The sequence below is a fragment of the Salmo salar genome, chromosome ssa03 (assembly GCF_905237065.1).
Source record: "Salmo salar chromosome ssa03, Ssal_v3.1, whole genome shotgun sequence".
Classification (NCBI taxonomy): domain Eukaryota; kingdom Metazoa; phylum Chordata; class Actinopteri; order Salmoniformes; family Salmonidae; genus Salmo; species Salmo salar.
The window spans coordinates 70033470-70050178 of record NC_059444.1 but is presented as its reverse complement, the minus strand read 5'-3'; the positions used below and the strand labels follow the sequence as shown (position 1 = coordinate 70050178).

General features: G+C 46.3%; 1 protein-coding gene across 9 annotated transcripts in view; it reads left to right on the top strand.

Annotated features, from left to right (window-relative positions):
* The window catches only part of LOC106601416 (caskin-2), a 93263-nt gene that overhangs the window by 40306 nt on the left and 36248 nt on the right, over positions 1-16709 (top strand). For all 9 annotated transcript variants that reach the window (XM_045715232.1, XM_045715227.1, XM_045715231.1 and 6 more), the window contains one exon: positions 8118-8169. In XM_045715232.1, the coding sequence (XP_045571188.1) occupies positions 8118-8169 (52 nt within the window). Of the gene's footprint in view, positions 1-8117; positions 8170-16709 lie in introns of those variants that run through there.

The window sequence follows — 16709 nt, the reverse complement described above, 5'->3', positions numbered from 1 at the left end:
TTGTCTCCTGATAAGAGTGTGGCGTGAGTAAAGCCCCAGGCGTGGGGCAGCAGGTGTGGGCAGGCAGTGAGACACTACAGTACAGCAGCGTACACATTCCTCTGGAGAGGCTGAAGTGTGTGAAAGATCTGGATCAGTAGGACACTGCTTAGGGCAGGAGGGGAGCCTTATCCCCTTGTCCCCTTGTCCCCTTGCTCTGATCAGCTAAGTAATTGCTCAGTTGTTTAAAGAATGTTTTTCCCCTTTTATGAAAGGGCATTTGTACTCTCTTTTTTTGCTGGTTGTTTGGTTACTTGATTGTGTGAGATGCTGGTTGTCTGTGTCTGGATCCTCTTGTGTACTAGAGGTGGTCCTGGTTTGCGTGTAGGCTGCGTAATGAGTTGTGAATGGAGCAGGAGGAACTCCCTGCTTCTCAGGCGTTTCTCTAATCATCAGAGGAAGAGCCGGAGGAACGAGGGGAAAATAGAGTGCAGAAAAAAGGGAGAGAGGGCAGGGAGACAGAGAAAACGAAAGAGAGAGGGCGGAGTAGAGTCGGTGAGATGGAGGAACAGAGTTTAGGGACCTCTCTCTCTATTGCTCTGTCTCCCTTTCTCCCTCCCCTGGGAGGGGGCTCACACAATGGCCTAAGCCTCCCGCTCTTTGGAACAATGGTCTTGGGAAAGGAAGTGTAGAAGAGGCCCAGCTCAAGTCCCTGCTTTTGTTTCTGAGAGGTCCCCCCCTTCGTGTCACAGCCAGATTGCAACGAAACACCCCTGAGGTCACTCACACACTCCTACACCTCCGGTTCCTGGTCACACAGCCAGTGCTCCCTCATTGTGCCTCCAGTAAAACTCTGCCCCCCTCTGATCACCCCCAAACACCACCCCCAGGAGGTGGAGGTGATGGGGCAAACCGGAAAACTGTCCCACAAGACGAGGTACATTCCTCCCGGAGAAAAACAACACCTAAACAAAGTGGACCGCCAGAGGCCTGGGAGGTGAACTGAGATGGGCTTGTCTCTGCCCGGCTGAGTGTGAGTGTGTGCCATTTCAATGTGGTCTCCAGCAATGGGGTCCCATCATGTGCCAGTACAGTGTGCACGGTGGGAAAATACCATGCAGAATGAACAGTCATGGACACGAGATGGAGAGAGGAAATTTTGCTTAGTTTGTTAGCACTTTAGGAAAAATACTCAGCCACACCACCAATCTCTTACTCCTGATGTGTTCTTAACCTTGTGTTCTTAACGGCCAGACAGTTTGGACTCCTCTGCATAGCTGCGTATACTGAAGTAATATGGGGTAATCTGGCATGGAGAATTCTGAGGGGCGATGACCATATATATATATTGTAATGCTTGTTTGCCACAGGAGGAAGCACTCGGCCTTCACTTTCTCCTCCCTACTCTCTCTCTCTGACAGAACTTGCCCTTATAGTTTAAGTGCGAGAGTTCAGAAACTGTGGCTCTGATTTCTGAGGGATTTTCCCGCTCTTTGGCTAGGAGGCAGGTGTTCAGACAGGTCGTGGATGTGTAGGAGTGAGTAGCAGCACAAGGGGCCTCAAGACACAGCAGTGAGAGTACTGCTTCCTATGATGTAACCAGGCAGGTGCAGTTACGCAGGTGTTAACTGCACCAGGAACAGGTAGGTGTTGGTAGATGGTTGAGCCTCCTATGGTCAAAATGCTGTAAAAGTCAATATCTAGCTCCAGAGAGGGCTAGCCACCAGGCAAACTGAGGACCTAACTTTACCCAGCGGACTTAGCAGTGTGTGATAACTTTTCTCCACATGTAACTGTTGATTTGAGGAAAGCTAAGTAAACAGATAAAACCGATCTGTGTTGAAATCTATGGCTGTGGTCCACTCTGGCAGCGCTGCCTCTAGACGTGGGGAATAGCCACTCTGACGCCTCACAGAGCCGTTTAAAAACGACAGGGATCTGGGAACTGGCCAGGGGAACGGCCTCCTTTGTGTGCGACCCTGTCATTGTCCCAGAGCTCAGATGAGGCAAAAAAAAAAATACCCCAGCACTGCGCTGTGACTTCCTGTCCCCATTTGCTCAGCAGATAAGGCCCTATTCCCACAATGAGATATGAAGGAGAGACTGAGGAGCGGGGTGGCAAAAGATAATTTTACTTTTCAATTCACATTACATCCTTGCTTTACTTTACCTTTTGTTGTGGCTGGCAATGCAACATTTTTGGTCCTCAGCTCAAATTTACCGTAAATATCACAGTAGCCACAAGCCAGTAAGCAAAACTATTCAACAGTGACAAACTTTTATTCTTAAACAAATTACACTATTGAATAATGCAACCAAACCATATTACACTCTTGAATAATGCAACAATTCACAAGCATGTATGTGCAAAGGGTAGGAAGCATGAGTTTTTACTCACCAAAGTAACAACACAGTGTTGTCAAAGACTTAGTTACTTAGTTGTAGTCATGATCTGGTTACCTATAACTACAAACATAGTTATGTTTTGGGGTTATTACTTGTGAACTTATTTCCGGATATCTTGTAAACTACCCACAATGCACTATTTCGCAACGTCATATGGAGAGAGTTCGTATGCTAGCTCGGTATCTAGCTCAAGCCGGCTAACGTTAGCATCCTCATGCTCTTCACGGACTTTGTGGCTGTGTTATCTCGTAGGAACCTGTTAGCACGGCATACTCTGGTGCCTTCTTGCCGTGGGCTCAAAACGAAAGAAAATCATACCTTTTTGCTCTGTATTACCTCGTCTGTTCTCCTTTTTGTTTTGTCAACTTTTCGGCATGTTGGGCCTCCCGAGCGGCGCAGTGGTCTAAGGCACTGCATCGCAGTGCTAGCTGTGCCACTAGAGATTCTGGGTTTGAGTCCAGGCTCTGTCACAGCCGGCCGCGACCGGGAGATGCATGGGGCGGCGCACAATTGGCCCAGAGTTGTCCAGATTAGGGGAGGGTTTGGTCGGCAGGGATGTCCTTGTCCCATCGCGCACTACTGATTCCTGTGGCGGGCTGGGCGCAGTGCACGCTAACACGGTCGCCAGGTGCACAGTGTTTCCTCCGACACATTGGTGCGGCTGGCTTCCGGGTTAAGTGGGCATTGTGTCAAGAATCAGTGCAGCTTGGTTGGGTTGTGTTTCGGAGGACGCGCTGCTCTCGACCTTTGCCTCTCCCGAGTCCATATGGGCGTTGCAGCGATGAGACAAGACTGTAGCTGCCAATTGGATACCACGAAATTGGGAAGAAAATGGGGCAATTATTTTTTTACTAAATAAAATGCAACTTTTAGGCATGTTCTCTGGGAAGTAGGCTACGGGAGTTTTGTAACTTTTTCCATCTTGGCTTAGTGCTAGCGTGCTAGCTGATATCTGGAATCTATTGCTTATAGCTATTGGATTTCCCTCACTGACTCTCCATCGGCCCGGAGGAAGCGCCCACCTCTCTCTCGTTTTGGTAGCTAACTCAGCCTGCACTCTTTTTAAAAAGTTTTACAATCGGATGGGTCCCAGCCATCAATCTGTAAGTCTTTGCTCTCTCTTTGCGTTTGATCTATAGTTATGTTTTAGTTGTGCTAGTTTTCTAGCTTGTCTCCAGTTGTTAGGCTCTGGCTAGGTGGTTGGCTAGACTATTAGCTAGTTGGCTATAGTTAATGTTAGCTGACTGGCTAGCTTGCTTACTAAAATACCTGCACTGATAACATTCTTTGATAACTGGTTAGATGGCGTTATGGTTTTCCAAAACGTTGGTTTACTTTAATGTAGTTGTAGATGGCCGACTCATGCTGTGCTAACGTAACAATACATTCATAAAGTATTTGCTTGTAAGTTTGCAGAAAATGTTATTGAAACTAGTATTTGAAGATATTTCTGTTGGAGTTTACATTATAGGGAATAGGCTAGCTTGCCTATATGTAATCCATATTACACCACACACTCAGAAAAACATTTTCCGACTTGACTTCGGCATTCTTCGGAATTCTGATTTGGTTTTCTGTAATAACTTGAGAAATAAGAAAAGTGAGGTGTAACTTTGCAGTGGGACTTTTAATGCGTATACTAATGCAAATCCATATGTTACATGTGGTTCCGTGTATGCTCCTTCCATTTTAAGGGGATTATTTTCTCGCCTGTGGAGATGGGCTTCCATAGTTTTACCTGGCTCAGTGCAGCCGGCAGCTACTGCGACAATTTCAGAATGTAATAAGGATGGCCATTTGTCATTATTTGACTGTTCGAGTACTCGCATGATTTTCTTTCGAGTTCTCGGAATAAAAAGAACAAGTTGCTATTTTTAGAACCGAAAGGCCTATATTTTTTTTTATCTCTGGTTAAAGATTGAGTTTTGACCTCCGTTCGAGCAATCAATTACTCATACTCATCCCTAGAATGTAACAGGGATGCATTCCAGGTAAAAAAAAAAAAATCCAGGTGAAAACTTAATAAAACGAGTCTCAGATATTCAAAAACATTGCACTGCTATTACCATTTATTCTGTTTGTACTGCCCTGCTACCAGGGAGGTAACTGTTTGGTGGGTGTCGTGCTCTACCTGGAGGTAGCAGTCGAGACGTAGCGGGTACGCAAGTTTACATTTCAGTAATATGTGTAGCCGACTGTATTTTACATAAAGTGTAGTAAGTGTGTCTCTAAGACGCTGCAGGTCCCGTCCCGTTCCTTCCTTAGCCGTACTGCATGCAGCTTCCTGTGTTCCAGTGCCAGGCCTGTGAGAGCCCTAGGAGCACCACAGAGCTATGAATTCGCTGGAATCCACCAGCCCTGATTGTGGACCCAGGGTTTCCGCTGACACTCTTGAGTCTTCAAATAGTGCCATCAGATCAAACACTCTGTCTCAGATGCTAAACAATCAGTCCTCCATAAGGCGAGGGGAGGAAAGGGCTTTCTTCAGCCCTTTAATCATCCAAGCAAGATGCTTCCTCGTTGACTGGTTGCAGCTCCCGAGGAGGAAGATGGCCAGCTGTTAAACCACTACTGTAGTTCACCTAATTTGTCACTAATTCAGTATAATATGTCCTCGGGAACAGAGATGTGAAGGGATGTATATTCATCTTGGCATTTGTCCTCTTTATTTACTGGTTTGAGTGATGCCAGTCACAGTAAGTCCTGTTATTGCGACAGGCAGATACCATAGTAGTGTTGTCAAATGGCAGGGAATATGGCATGATGGGACTGCTGACGTTTTTCACAGAGCAGTTTTCGACAAGGCCTACTTTTGAAAGCTCTTTCTTCTGTAACAGAGCTGTTCCTGCCTCACATTTTGGATGGATAATGGTGGCCTGGTCTCTGTTCTACACCACAATGAGTGCAGAAGGAAAATTATGACCTGAACTTTTGTATGTTTATTGCCTAGACCTAAGTGCAGTCATTTGAGCCCCAGAAACAAAATGGATTTTTGAGGCGTTGCCTGCTCTTTTATGGAAGAACATATAATCATAGTTTTGATACTCACAGTGGTTGTCTAATTTTAGTCTGATATTTTACAACAGATTCTGTTTCTGCCAGTTGCACCAGAGACACAGGCTGCGACTTGAATCCATGAACTTGTTCCAAGACAGAATTCTCAAATGTGCAGACTTTAGCAAAATCTCCCCTTTGCCCAGCATTCTTGTGGTACCAAATCTATGGTACGTTATACTTTCAGCTTTAAATTAAAAAAAGATATGGAGTCCTCAAAACGTAACCAAACAGGCGGCGCTTTCCCCCTCTCCATAAACTACATTAAAAATAACTTTTAACAAATGTGCAGCAGATGAAAGCTTCAATGGGCAATTTGCTGCAATATTCAGCTTTAGAGACTGGTTCCTGTAGTGAAGACAAGGCCAGGCAGCCTGTCCCGTCAGTCACATGAGGGTTTGATGTCAGTGTGTGCTTGTTACACGGCCAGCAAAGTGATCTAAAAACTTTTTTAAAGAGGGGTTTGTGTTCCTATGACTTGACTGCGACACGCAATGTTTGATACATCTAATTAATTATGGAATTGAGGTCATAATCAAAGAGCCACAGAGATCCCCAAGGGGAACTGGCTGTGTAGCAGAGATCTTGAATAGAAGCTCACTTCAAAGCACTTGTTTTGGGGCTGTTGAGGCTACCTTGGCCTTGCTCGCCTCCTGCTCAGACATAATGAGCAGTAGTAAGACTGGGGCTGTCGTCATGTCTCCACACCGTGGGTGTATCCAGTGTCTGGGACTTCTTTCCCACTCGGTTCTGTGTTACCCCCTGTGGCCTGCCCTTTGACCTCGCTGAACTCATAGCAAACAGTGACCCTCACAGCGGCTGACCCACCTTCAGACGCCATGGGAGACCAGAACACAAGTGCAGACTCTGTCTTATGACCAGCTGACATGGATGGAGCTCTGCCTCACAGACCTCCATTACTGTTACAGCAGATGACAAATGCTTAGTGTCTGACATTAAACTGTATATCTACCGCTGGCGGTGGTGAATCATAGTCTCAATGACCTTGCTGTGAAATGAGTGACTATTTTCAGCTCAGGGACGATGACTGTGGCATCACACTGACATGCTGATTGAACACAGGGCATAAGCTGCATGACTCTACAAAGCACAAACTTTGTTTGGAATTCACAGAATTTATAAGAATATGCTGCTTATCACATGCAACTGGTGAGTCTGTGCTTATGTTTGGAGAAATTGTATGAAAGATGTCAAAGAGAGCTGGGGTGTCAGCAGGGCCAGTGAGATACACAAGGGAACGACCCTGCCATTGGTTGATCACGTCTTGGGAGGGCAGGAGATGTCTCCATCAGTTTAGTTGACAGGTCTGGACGTTGCCCATAGAGGCTGTAGAGACTTGGCACATTTCCAATGAGGATTTACCCCAGTGTTTTACCCAAAAGGTGCAGACTTTTCTGTTTCCATCTACGTGGGCCAGCACCCGTGTCTCACTTGGCCATGGCTCCAGCAGATCTGCTCTGACTTGGAGCCATGACAAAGCAACGGTCTTCTTGAATGATGCAGAGGTTGTTGATTCTGCTCGCCACAAGTTTTTAGTGTCACAGTCCTGATGGAAACAGAATAACTAGAGGTTATGTCAACATAAAACACTGAGGACACCCAGGTCTGGGGCTAACTCTAGATGGAAAAGCACCATATGAGTCCCTGTGGTGGCCAGTGACATTCTTTCTTCTAAAGCCACACTAGGCTGATGGAGAGGCATCTCTATCAGAACATCAAAAGACACAACAAGGTCTCCTCCCCCCTCTGTTCTCTGAACAGTGTATTGTCTCCTGACCTGGCCACAGAGGTCAGCCTGGGGTGAGAGGCTAATGAACTGCCTCTAGAGACGGAGAGAAAGGGACAGATCTATCAGGGACAGCTTGTTTGGGATCGCTAGCTCACCCACCAGGTTTTTGAGACCTGGTGGGTGAGCTAGCTGGAGTCTCCACTTCACTGTCTGTTGCTCTCTCCTTAAACCCTGAACCATGACCCCATAGCCCTCTAATTAAAAAATATATATATATTTAACTAGGCAAGTCAGTTAAGAACAAATTCTTATTTACAATGACGGCCTACCAAAAGGCAAAAGGCCTCCTGCAGGGACGGGGGCCTGAGATTAAAAATAAAAATAAGTGCAATATAAATATAGGACAAAACACACATCACAACAAGAGAGACAACACAACACTACATAAAGAGAGACCTAAGACAACATAGCAAGGCAGCAGCACATGACAACACAGCATGGTAGCAACACAACATGACAACAACATGGTAGCAACTAATCAGGGTGAGTATCTAGACCAGGATCTCTTAGTCATGTGGCCTGCAGGTCTTCAGCCTTTCCAGAACCAGATGCTCTATAATCTTTTAGAATGACTGAGTTGGTTCCCACGGATAATCTTGTTGAACCTGGAGATGGTTTGAGCTCACAAGCAAACGCATGATCATGAGTGAACTAATAATAGATCTGTAAAACAATGCTCAACCTCCAGATTTTGCACAAAAGCAAGCCAATCCAGTATAATACTATAAACCATGAACTGAAGCTGCACCATGAAGACACTTCCCTCCAGGCTTGAGTGAATAGTTTCTAGGTTAACCAGTAGCACAGTGTTTGTTCTAAAAATATCCTGAACGCATGTTGATTTATTTTCTGTCTTGTGTTTTTGCAGAGTTGTTGGGCTCCACGAAGAGACTGAACGTCAACTACCAGGATGGAGATGGGTAAGTGTGTGATGATAATAACTGTCCTAAAGAACTGACTGACAACCTCTGTAAAATAATAAATATAATAATAAAAGATGGCCTACTAATAAGCTACTCTTTCTGTATCTGGAAAACAGTAGTTCTACTGTGTAGCTTCTACATACAAGGGCTGGGATTTTAAATCTCAATGCGTCTTGTCTTGGCTTGTGATAAACACTCTGCGTTAGTTTGCCTTGGGTTGAATCATGGCCTTCTGCTAAGTCAGCCAAAGCAGACTTACTGGTAATTGTGTCTGGAGGAGAAGCGGAGGTGTCACTGCTGAAAACGCTCATTTAATTGTTGTTTTTACTACTGCTTCTTGCCCAAAAGCAGACACACCACAGTCTACTAACCCCCCAGTTACCCTGTCTGCCAGTAGAAATGCTGACTGTAAAAATGTTCCCCTCTCGCTTATTAGCATAGGTCTAGTTTCTCCTCATCTATTTTTCTCTTTGTGGAGGGACTTGGATCCCATATGAAAGTTCTCACTTTCTCCGTTTCCTCTCTTTTCCCCTTCTCACAGGGTGGTGTGTTTTCATCGCAGATATTTTTGTCGGCTGCTAGAGCCATACTAATTTTCACAATTGCTCTCAGTAGCTGATAGAATAGCACATTGATGAAATTGGTGAGATCCCTTGGTGCAGCATGGCTTTTTTAAAGAGTCGCTCAGCTCCCTGTAGAATATGAACTAGTCAAAAAGTAGATCTGGCAAAGTCTACAGTTAGACTGTCTGAGTTCAGATTGAGTCCGATAGGCTTAGCACACCCGAGATATCCAAATATAACTACCTCTTATAGCGCTCCCACATCCATCCAAACAGCCTTCCCCCTCTACAGACACTACTGGTGCCCCCTCACTCAGCCTAAATAAACAGAGTAACAAAAGTGGAGAGAAGAGCCAAGACAACAGTGGGAGACCTTTAGATAAGCCGTGCCTCTGAGATGGCTGTAAAACGGTCCAGAGAGCAGGACATTGGCGCACCATATATCAGAGCCCAGGCCCCCCCCCACCCCCCCCACCCCCCCCAGGCTCTGGCCATGGTTTACTGCTTGTTATGCATCTTCTCCAACCCCCTCCTCTCTCTTTGTCAGCTCTCAGGGGCTGGGGGGGGGGCAGGGAATTCAGAGGCGGAGCCTGAGGGGTCAGGGGTGGGGTTTGTCTGGCGTAGAGGGCGGGACTGTGACCGATTTAGATGGGAGTGTTTACAAAAGCTGCCACACAATTCAATGCAGTGATGACAGCTACCGCGTCCGGGAATTATATACTAGTGCACCAGAGAGGAAAAACATGGCTGGAAACAGAGTTGAAGGCTTGATGATGATGATACACTACATGACCAAAAGTATGTGGACACCTGCTTATTGAACATTTCATTCCAAAATCATGGGCATTAGTATGGAGTTGGTCCCCCCCTTTGCTGCTGTAACAGCCTCCACTCTTCTGGGAAGGCTTTCCACTAGATGTTAGAACATTGCTGCGGGGACTTGCTTCCATTCAGCCACGAGCATTAGTGAGGTCGGACACTAATGTTGGGCGATTAGGTCTGGCTCGCAGTCAACGTTCCAATTCATCCCAAAAGTGTTCAATGGGGTTGAAGTCAGGGTTTTGAGCAGACCAGTCAAGTTCTTCCACACCGATCTCGATAAACCATTTCAATATGGACCTCGCTTTGTGCACAGAGGCATTGTCATGCTGAAACAGGAAAGGGCCTTCCCCAAACTGTTGCCCCAAAGTTGGAAGCACAGAATCGTCTAGAATGTCATGGTATGGTGTAGCGTTAAGATTTCCCTTCACTGGAATTAAGGGGCCTAGCACGAACCATGAAAAACAGCCCCAAACCATTATTGCTCCTTCACCAATTTTTCAGTTGGCACTATGCATTCGGGCAGGTAGCGTTCTCCTAGCATCCGCAAAACCCAGATTCATCTGTTGTACTGCGAGCTGGTGAAGCGTGATTCATCACTCCAGAGAATGTGTTTCCACTACTCCGGAGTCCAATGGCGGTGAGCTTTACACCACTCCAGCCGATGCCTGGCATTGCGCTTGGTGATCTTAGGCTTGTTTGCGGCTGCTCAGCCATGAAGCTTTCCGACGAACAGTTCTTGTACTGACATTGCTTCCAGAGGCAGTTTGGAACTCTGTAGTGAGTGTTGCAACCGAGGACAGACGATTTTTATGTGCTACGGGCTTCAGCACTCGGCGGTCCTGTTCTGTGAGCTTGTGTGGCCTGCCTCTTCGCGGCTGAGCTGTTTTGCTCCTAGACGTTTCCACTTCACAGTAACAGCACTTACAGTTGACCGGGGCAGCTCTTGCAGGGCAGAAATCTGACGAATGGACTTGTTGGTAAGGTGGCATCCTATGACGGTACCACGTTGAAAGTCACTGAGCTCTTCAGTAAGGACATTCTAGTGCCAATGTTTGTCTATGCAGATTGCATGGCTGTGTGCTCGATTTTATACACCTGTCAGCAATGGGTGTGGCTGAAATAGCCGAATCCACTAATTTGAAGGAGTGTCCACATACTTTTGTGTATAGTGTATGTGGGGCTCAACATTAGCATGTCGGAAGAGTGTTCATTTGTGTCTTGCTGTGTGTTGCTCAGGCTGCGTGCGTGCGTGTGTGTGTGCTGCTCGGTTCTAATGGCCCCCATGGGGACACGGAATTTCAAGTGGAGGAAAAGGTCTTTCATTATTCATCAGTGCTGTTGGCACTGCTCTGCTTTTCTCTCTAGCGTTAAACACAGACTATACTACTGTAGGAACCCGACCCCTCATCTTATCACTACAGCTCAGTCTCATATCCTATAGCTTAGTCTAGCGCTCCATTAGTAGGCCATACGCTATCATGTTGAAGCACAGCACACAGCAATTATGTTTACAACATTAATCACTCATGTGTGGTTTGTTTTTCTAGAACACTTTGTTGTTGGGCAATCATGGAAAGTGTTCAGTCTGTCTTGGCAGTAGTGAGGGGGGATATGACTGGGCTCTTTAGTATGTAGTACTATGAATGCTGTTCAGGTGAAGACCTGTATGAGAGGATGATGAAAGGTTCTTACTCATCCCCTACTGTAGGCGTGGTCAGTGGCCAGTTTATTAGGTTCACACATCTAGTACTGGGTTGGACCCCCCTTTACCTCTAGAACAGTCTGAATTCTTCAGGGCATAGAATCATTGCTCAATTGGTATCAAGGGACCTAACGTGTGCCAGGAACACATTCCCCACACCATTACACCACCGCCACCACCCTGTACTGTTAACACCAGGCAGGATGGGGCCATGGACTCATACTGTTTATGCTAAATCCTGACTCTGTCATCAGCATGACGCAACAGGAACCGGGATTCGTCAGACCAGGCGATGTTTTGTGTTGGTGATGGCGTGCCCACTGGAGCAGCGTCGTCTTGTTTTTAACTGATAGAAGTGGAACCCTCTGTGGTCGTCTGCTGCAACAGCCCATCCGGGACAAGGACCGAAGAGTTGTGTGTTCTGAGATGCTGTTCTGCACACCACTGTTGTACTGCGCCGCTATTGGCCTCTTTATGGCCCGCCTGTTGGCTTGCACAATTCTTTCCATTTTCGCCCACTGCTGCTGACTGGATGTTTTTTGTTTGTCTCACCATTCTCTGTAAACCCTAGACACTGTCGTGCGTGAAAAGCCCAGGAGGGCGGCTGTCACAGGAGGGCGGCTGTCACTTGTTTTACCCATTCTAATGTTTAATCGAGCAGTATCTTGATGCCTCTCTGCCTGCTTTATATAGTAAGCCACGGCCACGTGACTCACTGTCTGTAGGAGCGATCCATTTTCATGAGCGTGGTGTACCTAATAAACTGCTCACGCAACTGTTATTAAGGTGTGTGTGTGTGGCTGTGAGAGTGTGTGCTTGGCACCCATTCATCCCATTTCCGTTGACTTTATTTGCCCCCTCTCCGTGTATGTGCTAGCATGCATGAGAGAAAGAGAGTTTGTGTGTGTGTGTGTGTGTGTGTGTGTGTGTGTGTGTGTGTGTGTGTGTGTGTGTGTGTGTGTGTGTGTGTGTGTGTGTGTGTGTGTGTGTGTGTGTGTGTGTGTGTGTGTCAGAGAAAGGCATGCTGAACAAACACTGGTGCTGTAATATATGAAAGGGTCTCTTTTCTGCAACCCTGTGAAACAAATTAGTATTTGAGTCTCCATGAACCTTTCCAGCTTTTGGTCTGTGTTTGGGGTTCCGTTTCCATGGAGAGCAGCACTGGAATGGCCTGGGCTGAAAGGCTGTGCCTGTCTTTGGGGGACTGGTTGGATCCCTGGCCTGTGTGTCTGTGTGTCCACAGAGGGCAGTACTGCCAGGACCCGTCAACACACCCCTGTCATCTGAAGCAATGGAGGGAAAGAACCAACCCAGGCAGGAGAGAACTATACACTACTACCTCTCCCTCTGAGAGCTGGACAGAAAGCCTGCTCTGTTTCCAAACTTCCATAGAAGCTGACATCCATGCCATGTTAGAAGACGTGTGTGTGTGTGTGTGTGTGTGTGTGTGTGTGTGTGTGTGTGTGTGTGTGTGTGTGTGTGTGTGTGTGTGTGTGTGTGTGTGTGTGTGTGTGTGTGTGTGTGTGTGTTTGAAAGACTGTGTATTTAAGAGAATGAAACAGCATGTCTGAACCTGCGTCCGTAAAAACTCCCTGTAAATGTTTTAATTCAGACGGCTTGTACTGTCATATAAAATCCTTTAACTTATAAAGGAACATAGGAAAGATACCAAAGGCATCCAAAAAAGACCTCACCATTGAAATGTAGCTAAAAGTTATGTCTTAGTTCCCGTGTTTCCAAGCCATTTCATTAGCTCTACTACTATACTACACAGAGCTATACGGCCCACCTGCATTGATGCTGTGCCTAGATGACCAAGGCCAGGCCACTCTGTTTGCTGAAACGATTAGTACACAGCCCAGATTGGAAGGAAGTTATTAGCCTCTGACCTCCCAGTCATCCAATCAGTCAGCCAGCCAGTCAGATAGACAGAGAGATACTAGACTGGCCAGGTCACCTTGGGGAATGTAACACTATCAGCAGGAATGTCATTTGACAGGATGGTGCCTTGGCTCTGAGAGGCTGTAACTCTCTCACTGTCCCTGGTCTGGCTGGGGAGCAGTGTGGAGTAGTGTGTATGGGTGTGTGTGTGTGTGTGTGTGTGTGTGTGTGTGTGTGTGTGTGTGTGTGTGTGTGTGTGTGTGTGTGTGTGTGTGTGTGTGTGAGAGCGTGTGTGTGTTTGCTTGCTTGTGTGTGTTTGCTTGTGTGTGTGTGTGTGTGTGTGTGTGTGTGCGTGCGCGTGTGTGCGTGCGTGCGTTTGTTTGAGGTGGGTGATATACTACCCCAGTGCATTCCAGTCTGCAGGGATGACAGCACTCCAACCTGGTACTGAGGGGCCTGATTGGAGACAGGTCAGACCCTCTCCATCTCCCTCCATAAATATCTCCCTCCTCTCTCCCTCTTTCTTTCATTGGAGTGGTGTGCTAGAGTGAGAGGGGGAGAGACGGCTGGGTTGACAGGAGGAGAGACCTGCGTGCTTTGAACACAGAGCCTTTTCAAGGGCCTTTCTCTCTTCTGGACTCTCACGTCCTGCCAGGGAGAACAGGAGAGAGAATTGAAGGGAAGGACAGAGGAGGGATTGTGTACCTCCGGCCTCTCACCTCCCTCTCCTGACGTCCCTCTTTCATGGCTGGGCCCTGTGTAAAGCCCTTGGACCCTGAGTGACTTAATACATCCCCACCCCATGGCCCAAATAAACCCTGCTGCATTAGGGTAGGAAACCGAGCTCTACCTCAGAGGATAGAGGCAGGATTCACTGGGCTAAGTGGCCCTAAGGCAGGCCTAATGAGACCAACGTCACACAGGTTTCATCTAGGTGTAGAGAGATCTCAACTGAAGGTTCACGAAAGAGAAAGAGGGTGTGTGTGTGTGTGTGTGTGTATAGTCTGCTTGGTGTGTGACTCTCACAAAGGTGTGAAGTGTTTTCAGAAGCACTTAGGAAATGAAGTGATTTGGGACGCGGTTCACCAACACTTCTGTACTCAATATTACAACATGAAAAACGGTTTGGTTGTCACACCCTGACCTGAGAGAGCCGTTTTCTCTGTTTAGTTAGGTCAGGGTGTGATATGGGGTGGGCATTCTATGTATTGTATTTCTTTGTTTTGGCCGAGTATGGTTCCTAATCAGAGGCAGCTGTTTATCGTTGTCTCTGATTAGGAATCATACTTAGGCAGCCTTTTCCCACCTGTGTTTGTGGGTAGTTGTTTTCTGTTTTGTTATCAGTGACCTGACAGAACTGTTGGCTTTTGTTTTTGTTTAAGTGGTTCATTATATATAATAAATTATGAACACTTACCACACTGCGCTTTGGTCCCCTTCTTCTAACGACAGCCGTTACATTGGTATTCAAATTTTGTTACTTTCGGTTCTATCAAATGTGTCTCACATTTGTAAATGAACTAAATGTATTGAACTTAACTTGGGCAAATTAATAAATGATCTATTATCATAACACATGACCATAATGCATCAGGGATTCGTATTCCCTGCAATTTTCTGAAGAGGCAACGACACAGGAATGCCCCTGTCTGTGCGGTGCGCGCATGTCTATCACTTAGTGTAACCATTATGGATGCTAATGATAACCGTCTGGTAGGTGGAAAGCTTTTCCCAGTAGCCTATGCCTACCTGGCAGAATCATGATTATTTGCATCAATTCAGTGGCCAATAGTTTTGCAAACTCCATCACACGTGCGCCACAGAAACACCGCTAACCAAACAACAGTGCTAAGCGTCTGCACTTGAATTAAAGGGTATCTACACTAAAACATATTAACGTCTTCCATTTTTCCCAGACTTTACAAGTAATCCCCTGATGTGGTTTAGTCATTGTTGTGGATTTAGAACTTCCAATGTAGTTTCATCTTTTTTTAAAAGCCGAACAAACTAGGAAAAATCACATTCTCTCTGCTTTTTTTGCCATGTTATCGTTTTGGTATAGAGTGTTGTTTTTATTTAGCCTTTATGTAACTAGGCGAGTCAGTTAAAAATAAATTCTTATTTACCATGACGGCCTACCTCGGCCAAACCCGGACGACGCTGGGCCAATTGTGCGCCGCCTTATAGGACTCCCAATCACGGCTGGATGTGGTACAGCCTGAAATCGAACCAATGAGATGCAGTGCGTTAGACCACTGCACCACTCGTGATACTAAACCTGGTATCAGCATCCAACTCAAAATACTTGTATCGTGACAGCACTTGTGCTCATCCCTAGTCTGGGCCTCAGTAGCTGGTTTTATTCACACAAAATATCAGTTTCTTGCCGTACATGTCTAGTCTCCCCTACTTGTGCTCTTTCTTCAGACTCTTTGTGTGAGGAAGCCCTGGAGTGCAGCTCACGGTATCTCCATTATAATATGCTGACATAATGGCAAGATCAGTCTATGATACTCTATTAAATGAATTAAGAAGCCTCCAGGTAAGCCGTATTTAGTATCGCATTATCAAACTTGATACCTTTCTATTTGCGTTGTCATATGTCTAAGATACCTCAGTCTTTACAGTAGGCCTTTGTCTTTACTCTGAGGTCCCTCCATAGACTTCGGACTAGAGCAAACTTGTTTCCTATCCACCAATAGACAGACATTGTTTATTTAGATTTTAGAAGCTGTCCTAATAACTAGGCTGTTTGCAGAGATGCTCCCTCACACATGCATTTTTAATGTCAGATTATTTTATCTCCTCTCAGTCAGGCTGCTGGATTGAACAGAGGGATTAGACTCTCTCTTCCTCCCCCTCTATCGCTCTCTCCTTCCCCCTCCCTCTCTCCCTCATTCTATGCATTACTCTTAGAGATGATCCTGGCCCAGTCGGTTACTGTAGCTAGACACAGCAGAACTCCCCAGCCTCCCTTCACAGTACACAACTCCCTCTGGTAGAGAGACAGGAAGTGCTACATGAGCACTTGCGGTTCTGGGGTCGGGGGGGCAGGGGGGGCCACTGCCCCTGTGACAACAATTTTGGACCCCCTTGTGGCCCCCCTAAATGTGGAGTATGAAATAATTTTTACATAACACATTTTTGCTATCGTTCTTTTTTTACATCCGTTATTAGACAGTGGCAACGATGATGATCATCAACATGGTCTTTTGCCTGCTAATGCAGTGAAGAAAATGATATGACAACAATAACGTCTAATGTAACTGGCCCCTCTAACAGTACAACTGGCCCCAGCTTGGCCCCCCCAGTTGAAATGGTCTAGAACCGCCACTGCCACTGAGGCACCACTTATTCCAAAACACCCTGTAGAGCTATAGTACAGACTGTCTCTCTCTAGTACAGACTGTCTCTCTCTAGTACCGACTGTCTCTCTCTAGTACCAACTGTCTCTCTCTAGTACCAACTGTCTCTCTCTAGTACCGACTGTCTCTCTCTAGTACCAACTGTCTCTCTCTAGTACCGACTGTCTCTCTCTAGTACCAACTGTCTCTCTCTAGTACCGACTGT